Source organism: Nicotiana sylvestris, chromosome 12, assembly GCF_000393655.2.
Source record: "Nicotiana sylvestris chromosome 12, ASM39365v2, whole genome shotgun sequence".
Lineage (NCBI taxonomy): Eukaryota > Viridiplantae > Streptophyta > Magnoliopsida > Solanales > Solanaceae > Nicotiana > Nicotiana sylvestris.
In genome coordinates, this window is record NC_091068.1 from 1 (window position 1) to 18,478 (window position 18,478).

The 18,478-nt window shown below is 37.4% G+C and overlaps 1 protein-coding gene across 2 annotated transcripts; it reads left to right on the forward strand.

Annotated features, from left to right (window-relative positions):
- Window positions 1-3,463: 3,463 nt before the first annotated feature.
- On the forward strand, window positions 3,464-6,309 carry LOC104248573 (B3 domain-containing transcription factor NGA1-like). Of its 2 annotated transcripts, none has more exons than XM_009804858.2 (2): window positions 3,464-5,749; window positions 5,864-6,309. In XM_009804858.2, the coding sequence occupies exon 1, from the start codon at window positions 3,979-3,981 to the stop codon at window positions 5,275-5,277; it is 1,299 nt and encodes a 432-aa protein (XP_009803160.1). In that variant the 5' UTR covers window positions 3,464-3,978; the 3' UTR covers window positions 5,278-5,749; window positions 5,864-6,309. The 2 variants fall into 2 exon arrangements, with proteins under 2 accessions (XP_009803160.1, XP_070021564.1); XM_070165463.1 differs by having other exon boundaries at window positions 3,464-5,525; window positions 5,646-6,309.
- Window positions 6,310-18,478: the final 12,169 nt, after the last annotated feature.

Consider the following 18,478-nt stretch of genomic DNA (forward strand, 5'->3'; position numbering starts at 1 on the left):
ACAGAATATTGTAAAAGCTTACTCGCATGCACTTGGTGTTCATATTAAATAAATACTACTGCTTAATATAATAAATAAGTCTTTCAAACATACTTTTTCATTTAATCATGGTTAAGTAATATCAATTAAAAGTATCACTTTGGTTCGAGCCGTCAAAACAGCTACTAATATTTGTATCATAGTAAATTATCTATATCACACTTTTTGAGTTGCGGCCCTTCCCCAACCCCTGCATGAATACGAAATACCTTATGTACCGGACTACCTTTTTTAGTATTGCTTAAAGTTTATTAACCGCTAATGTTAGCTTTGTTTGGTATAAGTACATGTGTTTAATTTATGTATAATGATAACGTATATACTCCCTTCCTTACCACTTAAATGACACACTTTTTTTATTAGTTCATTCCAAAAAGAATATATTGAAAATAATTTAACTTTAAATTTTTATTTTTTCAACTTTACCCTTAATGAGAAGTTTTTATAGTCACACAAATAACATGGTCTCACAAAACTTTTGCCTCTTAAGTTTTTATTAGGATCACGTAGTTCAAAATTAATCTTTTTTTCTTAAATTTTGTACCAAATCAAACTACATCATCTAAATTAAAACTGAGAGAATAGTAATTTTTACACCACCAAATTAAGATGATTTATAGTAACAATAACTTTCTATAATAAACTTAATTCAGTAAGGTCGAAAATAAAGTAAGACTTACTTTAGCAAGTTAGTATGCACTAGTACTATAAGAATTAATTGTAATTGTCCGTGTACAACTATAGATCATTTTTGTGGTGGGATGGACGCTACTAGAAATCCGGTAAATACCGATCAAAAAAATCGACCAACTTTGGTCGGTTATGGTCAATTACCGACCAAATACGCTTGGACGGTATTTTGATGATCGTTTTAATATACCGACCAAAGTTGGTCGGAAATTACCGGCCAACATTGGTCGGTCAATTAAATTCAAAAAGAAAAAAAATGCAAAAAAAAAACCGGCCAAAGTTGATCGGTATTTTAATTATGTAATAAAAAGGTTCACCATTTGGGAATCGAACCGGGGTGTGTACTGTGGCAGGATACTATTCTACCACTAGACCATTGGTGCATTTTATTTTAAGATTGTTTTTCTTTTATTTATACTCTTTAATTGTATTTTCGCACGAAATAACCGACCAAAGTTGGTCGGTTTTATTAAAAAATAAAATTATCGACCAAAGTTGGTCGGGTTTTTTAATATTAATTTTTATTTATTTTAATTTCAAAAATAGACCAAAGTTGGTCGATTTCTTGAAAAATAAATTTCGCGGGACTCAAAAATAGTTTCCCGCATTTTTGCGCCAAAGAAAACCGACCAAAGTTGGTTGGTTTCGTAAAAAAAATTAAAAATTAAAATATTTTGAAAAAATTTCTTGGTCGGTTTTTGCCGAATTTCTAGTAGTGGGATAGGATCACTATATCGTTAGTCAGATCGGGTTCCTTCTTTAATGGAATTTATACAATATAAATCCGAATTAATTATATATATATATATATATATATATATATATATGTTATCCTACAAATATTACTACTATACTACTACTAGTAGTTAGGTTGAGACTAGACCATGCTCAACTGAAAGACTCTTTTTCTTTTCTCATTTGGTGCAAACGTGAAGACTCTTTGGAAAGAGATGGAAAGAGATAGGTAGACTGGCATTATGGCCTTTTCATATGAATCCCCCACATGGGCCATATGAGCATTTCACCAGCTAGCATGCAGCTGCAGCATGGCTTCCTCTAGCTTATATAGGTGGTCCTCTCTCTATATCATACACTCTCCGCCTCAACGAACCCCTCTTTCCCGGCTAAGGCCAACGCATTCTCCAATATTTGCCCGATTTCTCCTCCCATCCTTAGCCCCCATTCCTTTCCTTTATTTTTCCTTTCACCTCAGATACTACCGTCGATCGAACAAGTTCTCAGGAGTGAAATCTTCTCTTTCATTTCGTATTTAGTAAAAGAAATTAAAAGGAAGGTACTTGGTCCCCCAATCTAGTTATTGAATAGATTATCCCATTCTCTGCACATTGTCAGTCCACCAATATAATTGCATTCACTATTTTCCCACCTTCTTTTACCTTTTTCCTTCCAGGGTTCTGAAGCTGTTTATTACTACTAATATTATTAGCTAGTAGTAGTATTTTTAGCTCTTTTTATTGAAATTAGGCTTGAGTATTTAGATGCTAAAAGGAGCTTATGAGAGTGATAATATAATACAGCTAGAAAGAAGCAAATAAAGAAGAATATTACTAGCTAGATGATGAAATTGTTAGTTTGTAATCCAGTGGAAGTAGGTATAGTCAGTTCCCTAGCTAGCAGCCGATAAAGGAGCAGAATTACGTCCAAGTTAAGTGTAAAACCTTGAGGATTTATATGGCCCTTTTTGCAGTGACAGCAAGTAAATAATCCAAAACATTTTTGATCGGTACTAGAATAATATTGCTAAGAGGAACACAAGATATTTCTCTCAAGTGGTGCGCGCCTTTAATATGGAGTATATACTAGGACCAAAGGACTTTTGCTAATTTTATTTATTTTACCCCAACCTTAATTGCAAATTAAAGTACTCCTAGTATGTAGTATTAAAACATTTACTGTAGCGAATAGCTAGAGCAAGAATACTATGGTACTCCTGTTGTAATAACACATCCCAACAGCAGCTACTCACTAATGCCTACTTACCCTAATTATACGCCGCCCCATCTTATAGAAAAAGAAAAGAAAAAGAGTACTTATATATATATATATAAGAGAAAGGCTAGTTGCATAAATTAGGAAGAGATTAGAAACCCGTGCTTTAAGAAACAGCTGGCTAGCCCTCTTGTCTCGTGGGCCTTAGGAAGAAATGAAAATAACTACTCCACTAGTAGTGTCAACTGTTAGGTAGTGAAGATCCATATAAATCATGAGAATTAATATGAAATTTTATTTTAATTTTGATACTACCATCAGGGGCGTATCCAGTGTAACTTTCTATCATATACTATATTTTTGGGAAAAAAATCATTATATGTGTAGAAATAATAAATTTTAAAAAAGAAGTAGCTCAATTCACAAAGCAATCTGTATTCACACGCGGTCTAGGGAAGGGCCGCACGCAAGAGGTGTGTTGTAAACAGTCTAGCATTAGTGGCTGTTTTCACAAAACATGTGACCTATAAGTCACATGGAGACAACTTTACCGTTAAGATTCCCCTTAAAAAATATTAAATTTTGGACTCACTAAATTATATAGAATACGGTAGAATTACAAATTTGAACCCATAAGTTTTAAATTCTGAATCCGTCTTTGACTACCCAGGCTGATGACGAGAACGAGCTCGCAGGAACCAATCAGATAATTTGTGGGTTCTTGTCTCTCTCTGTCCTTCAGTGTGAACGAACTAGGAAAGAAAGAATAATTGTAATGAAAATTGCCTAACTTGATAAGACTCCAGGAAGCAGCCGCTAAGAATTAAAATCACCACATATAATCCTACTACCTAAAATTATTATCATCCTTCGTTCTTTCTCTCTCTAATGAGTAATAATAATCTCTTTCATCTACGAGTCTTTCTTGGCTATGAAAAAAGCACCGACCTTCTCTTTCTATGTTGTAATTAGGGCTGATGAAAAGCTAGACTAACTTGGATATCTCTCTTAATTTATTTCTTTCTTCTTTTGTTTCACTGTATATTTCTCAAACTGTACCTTATCATGAACTTTCCTGCTAAAGAGATAGAGCTCTTTCAATTTTAACCCTAGAACCATTTAACCACTCATCCTCTCTTATCACTCCGGGAGTCAGAAAAGTTGTACATATATATGTCAGTACTCATTATTAGAACAACTCTTTTTCGTTTAGCTAGTTTCCCATCTTCAACTTCACATCTTCTCTAGATCTATACCTTGAACAAGCTCTATAGTACCGGATGGTGTGTGCCGCAGATCATGAATTTCTTTACTAGTAGACGAGGGATCCAACAACAAACGGGCTCTTCAAAAGGTATGTGCCCTTTTTCTCAGTCTTCCTCCTCTTCTTCAACATCCTCTTCTTATCACAACCAGCAGCAGCAGCAGCAACAACAGCATCGAGAAAGTACGGAGCTTATGTTGATGGATTCTTCCCCTACGGCTACCAGAAATCATGGCGACGGCGATGAGATTGCTGGAGGAGAAGCTCATCACCTAATTGAGAGGGAACATATGTTCGATAAGGTAGTAACTCCAAGTGACGTGGGAAAACTCAATCGTTTAGTCATTCCCAAACAGCATGCTGAGAAGTATTTTCCACTGGATTCCTCCAGCAACGACAAGGGGGGACTTCTCTTGAATTTCGAAGACAGAAATGGGAAGCCATGGAGATTCAGGTATTCCTACTGGAATAGCAGCCAAAGCTATGTCATGACTAAAGGTTGGAGCCGCTTTGTCAAGGAGAAGAAGCTCGATGCTGGGGATATTGTCTCATTTCAACGCGGAGCTGGTGAATTGGTCAAGCATCGTCTCTTCATCGACTGGCGCCGCCGTCCTGATGCCCCAGACATGAATCCGTATATGGTGCCGCACCACTTCTCTAATTGGAATCATGGGCGCCTCTTCTTACAGCCATTCCAAAGGGGTCAGCCGGTACCATCGTTTACACAGCAACATCCACATTCACAATATTCCCATAATTTGCTGCTGGAAGCACGCAGCAATATCGCTCAACAACAGTCTCATAATTATCCACATAGCTACGTCTATGGAATTGGTAATACTAGTCCAGCTTACTACAACACTTGTTTTAACAATAGTAGCATTAGCACTAATGCCACAGTAGTAAATGCAAACCCTTGCGCCGGCGGGTCAGGAAATTATGTCAGATCGGGAGCCACTGCTTCCCAATTACTATCACAACATGAGCTTGAAATAATGCAAATGCAAAGAGGTTGTTGTAGCGTTGGTGGAAGTAGTGGGGTTGAGCCGATGGTGTTCAACTCGGTGCCGGTGGTTCAAGGTAAGGTGGCAGCAAAGCGACTCAGGCTATTCGGAGTGAATATGGACTGCCCCATGGATCACTCGGACCTGTTTTCATCCTCAACTATCCCAACAACTTATTCTCACGCTCCCCATTTTTCTTCTTCATCATCTACGTCTACAACCCCTTTGGTCCAATTAAGGAATTTTAACAGCCAACTCGAAGCAGTACCCTCTGATGAAGAATCGTCTGACAAAGGCAAGGCATCCATGTCCTTGGATTTGGATATTTGATCCATCAGCATTTTAAGGTATCATACCAAAGTCCATTCAAATAACAAGAAAGATACATTAAAAGACATAGAGAATTGAAGAGAATCTGCTAGGTGTTCCTGATCGGTGCATCACCCGTTGTCATAATATTGGCAAAGGAGGATTAAAAAAGCACACATTGGACGTTCCTTCATTTTGATACAGTGTCATTCCAAAGCTCATTCAATGTTAATTGGAAGTCTTGAGATAGAAAGATTTACTAAGTTCAGGTTCAATTTGTGTATATTGATTTAATACTCTAGTTAATCGAGATGATGAAATACTTTGCCAAATACTATGGCTAGATCCTCAGAATGCTGGTTATTTTATGTTTGATTTTCCAAGCGCAGGGCAGGGTTCGATCCCCAAACTGTAGTCATGCCACAGTATTCGTTGAGTTACTTGATCGATCAATGAAGGAAGGAAAAGAAAAGGAGGCTTGTTTTATGTATATGTGCGCTTTTTTTCACTTGACCAACTTCTTCTGTTTCGTTTTCTATCTTTTAACTAGTCTTCGTTGGTTGAAACTTGATATCTAACGTCGTCTTTCGTGACTTGTTTTCTCCAGTATTAGTATATAAGGTGCAGCATCAGCCTCATTTCAGGCTGATGAACGATGATGGTGATGGAAGGAATTGAACAAAGTTGAGGTTTCTTCCTTATGAAATATGAATCAATTTTGGGTTCTATTGCCTTTGGAAGTTATGTTCTTGTCGCAGCTTCGTTGTTCGTGTGTGACTGCGCTCAATGTCATTGTTCCATACATTCGCTAGCTTCTTCCTGTCAGCAGTCAGCAGCTACCCTTTCTCTTCTCAAGTTGCTGTCTGACTTTCGATGATTCATTACTCTGCCAAAAAGCATATATGCCTCAGCACTTTGTTAGAGGGAGATAAAAAGAGTTTCCATGCATTTACATGACTGAAAATGATGCTAAGTCTAAATAAAAAGTAAGCATCCAGTTCATATTTTATAACTCTTGTAATGATTATAAATAATACATAGAAGTGATGTCTACATTCTGTGACACTAATAGGAGCTATGACTTATTTTGTCAAAGAGTATTGAAGCACACCCATCTCAGTCATATTCAACTGAGGATCCTAAGGAAAATGAATAGGCTAGAGTAGATACGACTTTGTGTTCCTTATCTAACTATACACTCTTATCCCTTAGCTTGAACCCCAGTTGTGTGTGTATATATATACACACACATTCAGCTGTGTACACATAATATGTGGTTTACGTGGTATTGGAGCCATATCGGATTCTTCCTCCGCCTTCATTTCCGCTGTCACAATTCAATCCTCCCCCTTCTTCCTCGCCCACAACACTCAATCATGCTCACTACTTCATTTTTTTTTTAATCCATCCACCCAGGCTTCCACCTTCTCTGGTGGGGGAGGATTTGACATTGATCCATACCTACTAAAGAGGACATAAAACCAATACCTCCCATAAGAGAGACATTGTCAAAATGCTACCATTTTATTAGTCTCATGCCAAAGATACTGTTGCGAAAGATCGTGGATTAACTAGCACACAATCACACACAAAGCAAATAGAGAAGAAAAATCAACACAAGGATTTAACAAGACTCGGCTAAGCCTAATCCTCGGGGCAAAAAGCAGAGAGAGTTTTCCGCTATGAATGAGAAGAAAAGCACAGTACAATCTCTAGAATCCCCAACTATAACCCCTATATATAGATCCCAAATAGTCTCAAACCTATAAGAGAAAAGTTTTCCAATTTGACAAGGACTATAGGTTTTCCTTTCCCAAATCTATTAGGACAATGAGTTTTCCTAAACCTATAGGGATTATGGGCTTCCAAAAAATACAAGGAAATAATTCAAGCCACAAAATAACAAATCTTCCCCTTGGCTTGAATTCTCTTCATTAACAGGAACATTTGTCTACCTTACCCTCAGCCCTCACGAGGGCTCTACCCATTGCTGCACACATCAACCAAGCCTAGGCAATGCCTAAACTTGTTAAGAGACTCAATCTCTTCAGCCATAGCATTAATCCGTCGATTTGGTTTTGTACCCCAAAAATAGCTTCTGAATCGTATATTGCAAGAAGATTCCCATCAACAATGTTTGCAAATCTTTGCGGTCGGTTGATCACTCGCTTCCCTCTGCCTATTGCAATGTTATATGGTTATTGTTGCGCAGGTGCATCAAAAATATCATGTTGATCAATATTTTACACCTCCTCCACTTCCTCTACTTTAGAACTACTAGGCTGAGCTAGTGGAGATTCAATTTCTAGCTCTATGCAGTCACTGACACCATGATATGTTTCTGATGTTGCCTTCTCCCTCTGACTGTCCAGTGAGGCAGATTCATTGAACGTTACATCCCTACTGATAATTAGCCCTGGAGTCTTTTGATCTGTGCACCACAACCTATAACCTTTCACTCCAGTTGCATACCCTAGAAATATGCACTTCTTTGCCCTCGGCTCAAGTTTTCCATCCCTCACATGAGCATAAGTAGGACAACCAAATATCCTTAAATTTGAATAATCAGTAGGTAAATCGTACCATACCTCACAAGGAGTTTTGAACTCAATAGTTGTGAATGGAGATTTATTGACCAATTAACAAGTTGTATTGATTGCTTCAGCCCAAAAATTCTTGCTAATGCATGAGTGTGAAAGCATGCTTCGTGCTCTATCACAAAGCATTCTATTCATACGTTCTGTAACATCATTTTGTTGTGGTGTTTCGACACAAGTGCGGTGTCTCACTATGCCCTCTCTACTGTAGAAATTATCGAACTCAGAATTGCAAAATTCCAACCCATTGCCTGTTCGAAGACGCTTAACTTTTCTTTTCGTCTGCCTCTCAATCATCGTCTTCCATTTAACAAATGTCGGAAATGCCTCATCTTTTGTTTTCAGAAAATACATTCATACCATCCTTTAGCAATCATCAATCAAAGTCATAAAATACCTGGCACCACTCTTGGACGGAACTCTGTTTGGACCCTCACAAGTTTGAATGTATATAATCTAACTTGTCTCTGGTCTTGTGCTCGACCTTCTTGCTGAAATTTACCCTTGTCTGTTTAACAAATACACAATGCTCACAAAAATTCAAAACTTGATTTTTGTACCCATTCAGCAAATTCTGCTTACTCAACAAAGACAATCCCTTATCACTCATATGACCAAGTTGCAAGTGCCACAACTGAGACTGATTTAGATCACTTTTCCCAGAAGCTACAGCAGCTTCCCTTTCAACTAAACTGGCCTGAAGATGATACAATTTAGAATACATTTTACCCTTCATGAGTACCATGGATCCTTTACACACTTTAAGTATTTCATTCTCGGAGTAAAACCTATGCCCTTGATCATCCAATGTCGAAAGAGAGAAAATTTCTCTTTATCCTAGGAACATGCCAACACTTAATGTTTCTTATAATTCCATCGAACATTCTAAATCTGATATTACCAATCCCCTTTTCTGGTAATGGATTGCCATCTCCTATGTAGACAGTCTCACTAATCTGCTTGTAAGATGCAAGTCAATTCATGTATGGACACATGTGGAAAGTAGCACTAGAATCAAGAACCCAGGAATTCTGCCCATGACTAGAACTCACAGCACAGACTTCCCCAACATAATCACTATCATCAGAATTATTGTTAGTGTCAACAACATTTTCCGAATTATCTATTTTCTGCTTTCCTCTTTTCTCTTTCAGCTCTGGACAATCTCTCTTGTAGTGACCTTGCTCCCCGAACTTATAGCAGTTCTGCTTCCTTGCTCTAGACTTCGATCTGGCGATTGACTTTTTCTTATTAAAGTCCTTCTGTTGTGTTCTTTCTCTACTCACAAGACCCCCACCCCAGTTATGCTGTTTGGAAACCTCCTTTTCAACTCTTTAGATTTTAGTGCATTACTAAGATCTTTCAGTGAAATACTGTCTTTCCCATATAGCAGTGTATCGATAAAAGTATCATAAGACAATGATAAAGAATATAACACAATCAAGGCCTAATCTTCACTCTCAATTTTGATATCCATGTTCTACACGCCCATTATAAATGAATTAAACTCATCAAGGTGAGTTTTAATAGGTGTACCTTCATTCATACGGAGATTGTATAACCTCTTTTTCAGGTAGAGGCGGTTTGTCAGCGATTTCTTAGAATACAGATCTTCTAGCTTCTTTCATGCCATTGCTGCAGAAGGTTTTTCAGCAATTTCCCGAAGAACGCTATCTGTAACTCTCATGAAGATCGCACTCAAAGCCCTCTCTTTCAGGTCTGCCTTCTCTGTCTCTTTCATCTCTTTAGGAAAATCCTCATCAATTGCCTTCCATAACCCTTGTAACACCAGGGATGATTTCATCCTAATCTTCCACAGACTGAAACTAGAACTCCCGTCAAATTTCTCTACTTCATACTTTGTTGAAGATGACGAAGACATCTTAACCCTAGATTATATGTAGAAACCGAACCTTACTCTGATACCAATTATTGTGAAAGATCGTGGGTTAACTAGCACACAATCACACACAGAGCAAATTGAGAAGAAAAATCAACACAAGGATTTAATGAGGTTCGACTAAGATTAATCCTCGGGGCAAAAGCAGAGAGAGTTTTTCACTATGAATGAGAAGAAAAGCACAGTACAATCTCTAGAATTCCCAACTGCAACCCCTATATATAGATCCCAAACAGTCCCAAACTTATAAGAGAAAGGTTTTCCAATTTGACAAGGACTATAGGTTTTACTTTCCCAAATTTATTAGGATAATGAGATTTCCTAAACCTATAGGGATTATGGGTTTCCTAAAAATACAAGAAAATAATTCAAGCCACAAAATAACAGATATAATGAGCAAGCACATAATTCAAAAGAAGTGAAGGGCTACTAAGGATAGGACTAGTTAGAACAATAATAGCTCTTCAATTAGGGGACAATGGAGGTTCAATAAATCATCCCGAATGCTTTCTTGCCCTTATTCTAAAGGCTGGGATTTGCATCATATTCATTATAACAACACCTCTCACTTCATTAGGAAGGTCACTCTCCGTCAAGAAGCTCTCTTTTCTGTGAGGGTAGTTGCATGTTTTGATAATAAATCTGCAACTCCATTCCCTTGCAGTGCTTACGAATTTCATGGGATCTTGTAAGTTCCGAGGATCATATTGACTACTAAGAGTGAGTCTAGTTCCAAGTTGAGATTGACTGTTCTGATCATAGCATCAAAGGATCCCTTGTAAGGCAACTTGGACTTCAGAGTAATTGTTAGTTAAGAATTGGACTGGGAACAAAAGCCATGACCATGTGCCCATTTCTATTTCTAACAACACCATTAGCGTCTGCTCTACCTTGGTTAGCCATGAAGCTTTCGTATGTGTTGAGTTCCCGTAACTTTTCTTCTGGTTTTTCCCATTTGACCATGACACTTCTCAGTTTAGTCGTGTAGGATTCAGCCACTTGACAGACACTATTCCAGGTTCATTCCCAATCCATAGTTATACTTATCTCCCATAGAGATTTTAACATGAAATAAAATTTGTTGATAGATTCTAAAAATAGAAATTAAGTTCTTACCATATTTCTTACCACATCTGGCTTTACATAGTTCTTAACTTAGATGGGGTAATTTGAAGGAGGAACTATTAATTGGCTTTGTCTATTCCAGACCCAGTGTGATCTCACAAGCGGGATCTAGGGAGGGTAATGTGTGCGCAACCTTATCCCTACCTTGTGAAGGTAGAGAGACTTTTTTCGATAGACCATCCGCTCAGGAAAAGCATAGTCACAACATTATTGAAAAGAAACACAGTAGTGGAGAAACCACGGAAAAGAAGCAGTAACAAGAAGCAATACCAACAGCACCAAGATAATAAGAACACTGAAGGAAAAAAAAAACCCGATAGTAATATAGATCTAAGTATAAGAAAGTAAGAGAATATTATTGAACTAATGTAAGAAAAGAATAAACGTGTGACTATCCTAGTTCTCGACCTCCACACCTTTCTATCAACGACCATGTCTTCGGTAAGCTGCAGATATACCATGTCCTACTTTATCACCTCTCCCTAATACTTTTTTAGACTGGAGAATTTATATGCTTGATAATGTTATTACTCTTCCCGCAAAAGAGAAAAGCTTTCCTTGCCAACATCCGCACTTTCCAGTCCATCTTCTAATTTCTTTTGTTAGTCTCTTATCTCTGAAGTTTTAACGAGGATAAAGCTTTTGTCCTTGTTGATTTCTTGCTAATCATCCAGTACCTCCATTAAAAGCTTCACAGTTATCTAAATTAAGTTAGCAGCCACAAAATATTAATTTTGGCGTTCAATCACCTTTACTTTGTGGATAAAATGTCCTTAGTTATGTTGATGAAAGCCATCCATGTCCTCACCATCTCAAATTTCTATTGAAGGTACAAATGTCTACCAACAAAATGCAGCCTACATTCAATATATACAACCTGATCAAATGATCTTGAGTATTCTTATCTCATCGCTTTGTTAAGAAACAATGTCAATAGCCATTGGCCTAAACACATCGAAAGAATTTTTGGGATGCCCTTGAAACTGTTTATCTTTCCCTTCTAACACAATGATTCTCAATCTTAACTTGCAACTTCAAAACTAGAAGCAAAAAGATCTTACTATTACTTAATACTTACATAAAGCAACAAGTTCAACAGCTGCCAAGAGGTTCCAAAGGGCCTCACCAACTTGATCAGTGGCAGTTGCCAAGCTTTAGGAGATATGGTAAGGAAAATTTTTAGTAAGCTAGAATGTATACTAGGAGGCGAAGTTAGAATATACTCTTATGTAGCCTTGGGCCTAGGGGTCAGGTCTCCACCCCTCTTTTGTAACATCTTTATTCTTTAATTTGTTTTGTAAGATGTCCACCCAACTAGTTTAGTGGGTTATGGGGGAGGGGGGGGGGAGAATTTGTTCCTCGCGTCATGTCACGTAAAGTAGAATAAGGAAGTAGGAGCGGCAAACGGGCGGGTCGGGTCGAATATAATTCAGATCGAAAACGGGTAATGAAAAAACGGATCAATTATCACACCTAACCCATATTTAATACGGATAAAAAACTGGTTAACCGGTGATAATATGGGTAACTATATTATCCATGAATTCTTGCATATGATCAATTTTGGGAGAATTCTCAGTCTCCCTAACTTGAAGAACCCCCAATTTGAGGCTTTACAAATGTAAAAGTTAAACCCATTAGTTACTCATTGATTATCCATTTTCTAAATGGATAATATGGTTCTTATCCCTATTTGACCTATTTTTAAAAAGTTCATTATCCAACCCATTTTCAATGGATAATATTGGTGGTTAACTATTTTCTTTTAATCATTTTGCCACCTCTATAAGGAAGTATGCTTTAATTTAGAGATCGAAGCATAAATTTCAAGTGATTTTGTTTGTCAATGTAAATTCAAGTCAAATAATCTCTCCCTAACTCATAATATTACGGGGGTTGCTTCGGTGTGACTTAAGAAGTATTGGGGAGAGGTGATCATGGGGATATGGTGAGACTTTAGATCTCCGAGGACATGACACTTGATAGGGAGCTCTGGAGGTCGAGCATTAAGGTTGTGGGTTAGGAGGTAGTTGAGCATATTTAGTCTTCCAGTGTGAGGTTAGGCTGATAGGATTTAGTCTTAGACTACTAGTGGTCAGGGCTGTGTTTACGCTACTCTTCCATTTTCATAGTGTCGTGGTCATTTTTCTGCCTTTCATCTTTTCATTGGTTCTTATGTTGTGTTATTATTTTCATGATGGTACTGATATATTTTCTCTTTTTGTCTTTTCGTCTTCTTGAGTCGAGGGTTTATTGGAAATAGCCTCTCTACCTCATCGAAGTAGAGGTAAGGTCTGCATACACACTACCCTCCCCGGACCTTACTTGTGGAACTATACTGAATCGTTGTTGTAGTTGTTCGGTGTGGCTTAATTAGGGTGCGGAAGCAGGTTTGCTAAATAGGTGTCATGGATATATCTGACAGTGAGAGCTAACCTACTAGTTATCATGAATCAAGTGTCAACATAATTAAAGTCCACCCTAGTCTAATAAGTCTTTACAGTTCACATATTTGAGTAGCTAGTACATAGATTCCAGGTTTAAAGGTATTCCTACTCTACTTAAGTAGAAGCAAAGCCAGCAAAACAGAATTCCATTAATTAATCCAGTGTAAAAAGTCCATAGAGATTGATGAAACACATGACATGACATATATATAAAGTGATGGGAGCCAAAAAGCGTTTGGACAGTGAGTCTGGTGTGCTGGCTGGGTTGTGGGCAGACAAACATAACAAAACCTTTTGAGTGCCATCTGCTGAGCTTTTCACGTTTTAGTTAGCGAAACTGCAGCCTGTCATCTCTTCGTTTCACAGTACATTCTCTCTGCTAATATCTACCTACCTATAATCCTATATATATACTTTTTTATGTGGATATATTTACTTTTTAGTCTGTGCCAAAAATAATAACATCTTTATATATTTGTAAATTATTTGTCCTTATACAATAATTTATAGTCACACAAAATATATATATATATATATATTTGTAAATTATTTACCTTTATACAATGATTTATAGTCACACTATATATATATAATCAAAAAAATTCTCTTTTCCCTTAAACTTCGTGTCAGGCTTCACAACCTTAGTACGTAGTATCTTATCTAGCGCATGCAGCTCAATCGGCAACACTCTTAAATACCATCTGAGTCGGATTATAATTCTTTAATTGGTCTGATAGTGATCGATCATCCATATGCTTGTCTTCACGTATACAACCTTTTAATTGGTAGATCATTGCAATTGAATATAATTTATATAATATGTTGTTCTGTGATTAAGAATTTAATGGCTTAGAATTTCATACAATTGAACCTTATACAAACTTTAATATATTGTCATATTTAATAGGGATAATTTCACATAAATACAACTCAAACACCTAACTTGCAACATAATAGCCTAGATATCATTTTGTAAATCTATAGCCCAAAAATAATATGTTAATTCCTGAAAGACAGCTTATTTCACACAATCAACTACGGTTATTGCTCCCTCTTTATACAACTAGTTGTTTTCATACACTATTATGTGCAATTGCTGAAGCAATCCAATATGATAAAAGAAAAATAAAAACTTGGTAAATGAATTGTAGAATTCCTCCAACGCGTACAATTTTTTTATACAACACATACACGAAAAAGAAGAAAAGAAGGAAGTGTCAAACTTCCGTAGAGGCCTCTTACACACTAACAATGTATATACATCCTTATAAACTGAAAATATATATATATAATTATACAACATTATACACAAATATACACATTTATACACAATTATACAATACTGTATAACTTGTATAAACATGTATAATAGTGTATAAGAGATGTTTGTATATTCATATACACAATTATACACTATTATACAGTGTTTATACAAACTGCTACAGAGTTATGATTTTATCCAAGCCTCGAGTTGTAGTAGAAGGTATTGGATGATTCAACTCGTCTATAGGTTAGCAATTTTACATCAACGATTCGGAATTCAACACACAGATACGATACACCCAATTTCAAATTCGAGAATTCAAGGAGGACACGGGAATCAATAACTTGCGATGAGCCAAGAAGGTCAACAAGCTTAAGAACAAGCAAGTCTGGAGCTTTCTGCTTCATCGTGTTGAAGATTGATTTAGCTTCCGATCTTTTCTCCTCGGAGCTCGACCAGACATTGGAAATTAAGGTTTCAAACTGCAAAAAGTCAGACCCAATTTCAAAAATCTTCAATATTCTTTTGCTTGCCATCGTGGACGACGAAGTAGGAGCCCGAGCCTTCTTCGAGCCATTGATGGTAGAACTGTGTAGGGGGTAGATGAGGGGGAATAGCGGGGGCTAGGTTAAGAGTGGATGAGGGATCTATGTGGGTTGGAAAGAAAGAAGCGAGAGGCGGTGAGAGAGAATTTGGTGTGCTGGGAATGAAGAAAGAACAAAATAATAAAAACTCTAAAAGTGTGTATGTAATAATGGGCTAAAGGCTGAAAAGTTTCTTTCAAGTTATGTACAACATGAGCTAAATAGGGTAAGAGCTTCACATGTGGGCCATTTTCGGTTGGACTGTTAGGCCAAGTGACAAAGGCCGTAATTCTTTCTATTTAATATGTATATTTTTTAAATGTTAATTTAATTTTATAATATTAGAAATCCATGGATTGGTGTCGTGCCTTGATATTGTGCCCTAAAAATAATCAAAAACGATCCAATAGATGAAAGGAGGGTAAACTTGACCCAAATCTAATAGATTAGGCGTGTTTTTGGACCTTTTCCGATAAATAATAGATAAAAGGTCAACCACACTGCCTTTTATACTTCACTGATTTTATCAGTATAAAATTCTTTACACGATTAATATTTTGTAAGTTAAATCCATCTCCAAAATGTGAAAACTAATAAAAGTAAAAGAAGTGGAAATGACACCAGGTTGCCACTTTTTAAGTATGTTGTTTAAAATATTTTCACAATTTATAATGTATTTAAAGATTAGCCAATTTCGCTCAAACTTTATGATACAGCGTCCTAAAGTTTAAACCTCAAAATTCAAACTTCAGGATATTGTGTCCTAAAGCATGGAAATTGTGTCCTGAAGTTCGAATATTATGTTTGCATACGGTTAAAATCGAATAGCCCGATTTCGAGGTCTTAGATTGGGACTATGAGTTCGAGCCCGTGCGACTCGCAGTGGGGGTCGGACCCGGCTGAAGGGCATACGCCTCGAAGGAGCAGATCGGGGGCCTGACACGACCTACATCGAGGGTAGTAAAATCTCGAAGACACTCAAGAAAGAGCGAAAATTTCTCAAGAATACGTGGATCAGGGCATAAATTAAAGGATAAGATTTGTACGAAATGGTATAGGTCTGTATAAGGTTGTTATACACCTGTACCAATAAGAATTCTTTACCACAATTAGGAATGTACTATGTTGGGGTTTTCTCCTCCTAAATAATGGGGACCCCAAATCATTTGTAAAAACACATTATTCACTGCAATAGAACAATTCTATTCTGCTTTTCCTGTTTATCGTGCTCAACAATTGTTCTTCAGCTTTATTATCTTTACTTTACTGTTCATACTTTATTGTTCTTAGCTCACCTCGAGGCCCCTTAGACAATCGACCTCGAGACCCCTATTGCTCTAACAATACTGGTTTGGTTCATCAATTCTTCTTACTTAAACTTAATATTACTTGTATATTCACTAGTATTGGAATAAATCACATATCTTTAAAACCACAAATCATATTTAATTGTTGCTCACATTTTTCGATGTAAACAATGTTCTGAATTTTAAATTAATAGTCCAGAAATTTAGGACACTTAGTCCTAAATTTCCAAATTTAGGATACTTAGTCCTGAAGTTTAGGTGAATTGGCTAATATTTAAGTACATTGTAAATCGTGAATATATTTTAAACAACGGACTTTGTTTGACTCAAAAGATATAGGAACCATTTTGAATAAACCAATCGAAGAAAATGAAGGTGTAAATTTTAGTCAACTATAATAAACTCCAGATCAATAGATTAATTGGAAAAATAATACATAAGATGAGATAGAGTTAACCAATCTTATTGAAACTTTCCATTATGGATCCCATTAATCAATGGAGGAGACCATTTTACATATTTTCTTGGAGAATGCTTCATTCTTCTTGTCATTATAAAGATTACATGGGAGGAGAGGGAGAGAGGAAGAAGTGAAAGACTGATTCCTCCTCTACCGAAGGTTTTCCCCTATATATAATCATGGGACCTTTTCTATGTACTTGATATGGCGCTCTCTCACACTATGTTTGTCTTGGTCATTCCCTGAATGTTTTTTCTTCTGACTCGACGAGTATCGTGAGTGCAGGATGTAGGATAGACCATGTCGTCTTTCGCTGCCTTGTCGCTTAGATGGGATGTTGGTCAGCTTGACCGTAGCATCAGATTTTGGCTAATACAGTTAGTCCCTCCGTCTGTCGGGGTCGTCCCCTGTCAGGCCAGGCAGACGGATCATGATTGCTACAAATCTGAGAGAAATCTGACTACTTATCCCTTGGTTATGCTCCTTAAATTCTAAGTGAGATGACGACGCTCTTTCAATATCTTTGGACCGTTGTGGCAGTTTCGGAACCGAAACATCATTTGGATTGAAACATTGTTTCGTGGTTGTCACCATTATGACACACGTTCCTAGGGAATCAAAACGTTTCCTGCCCTATCAGATTCGATTGGCGACTCTTGAGTTTCGTGCTTGGGGGGATTTATGTATCTTATAAATAGAAGGAACACATTATTCGATTAGCACACTTCCTTGCCTTTTGCTTGAAAGAATTTTGCGAATATACTTTCTTCCTGATACTTCAAATTTTCACTCGCCCCTAGTTAACCGAAAACTTTCATCCTTCCTTCCATTGTCTTTTTACTACACGAAATTGACACTATGGCTGGTGATTCTTCTCACGCTGATCTCCCTGGTAGGTCCCGTCGGTAGCCGAGATCTTACCTCATCTTGGGAGAGAATGGACCGACTTCTGCAGTCGCACTGGGGTGGAGCCGGAACCTGTCCCCTCTGTCATAAAAGAGGAAGATATTGCAGAGTTGAAAGCTAGGTGGGGAATCTGCAGTTACGTTGATATGCGGACGGCGGTAGGGAACGACATAGTCCATTTTGACCGCCCTAGGTACTGCGTGTTCTACGCCTACCCTTTTTTTATTAGATACACACTTCCTCTCCCTCTCCTGGCGGTAGATTTCTGTCATTTTTACGAGGTATGCACCGCCCAACTTTCGTTATACTTGTATAAGTTGTTCCTTCTATTGCTCAAGTTCGCGGAACTCACCGGTCGTGAGATCACTTTGGATCACATGCTCAATATCTTCTCCCCTCAACTCATTCGCAACACGATGATTCATATGCGCCCTCTGGGGTCAAAGAGTCTGGTGGTGAAAATGGACGACAGGGCTAACCATCGTTTCTACGAGGATTATTTCTATATGCGGACCAAGAACATTGTGGCAGATCCAAAGGGGTTCCCCGAGAAGTGGAACTTTGCGTGTAAGTTTCTTATGTTTTTAGTCGGAGAGATGCTCGGTCGCTTTCTGTTACAGTAGTAAACCATG

Coding starts and splice junctions, on each gene's coding strand:
- LOC104248573 (XM_009804858.2), top strand. CDS start 3,979: ATGAATTTCTTTACTAGTAGACGAGGGATCCAACAACAAACGGGCTCT.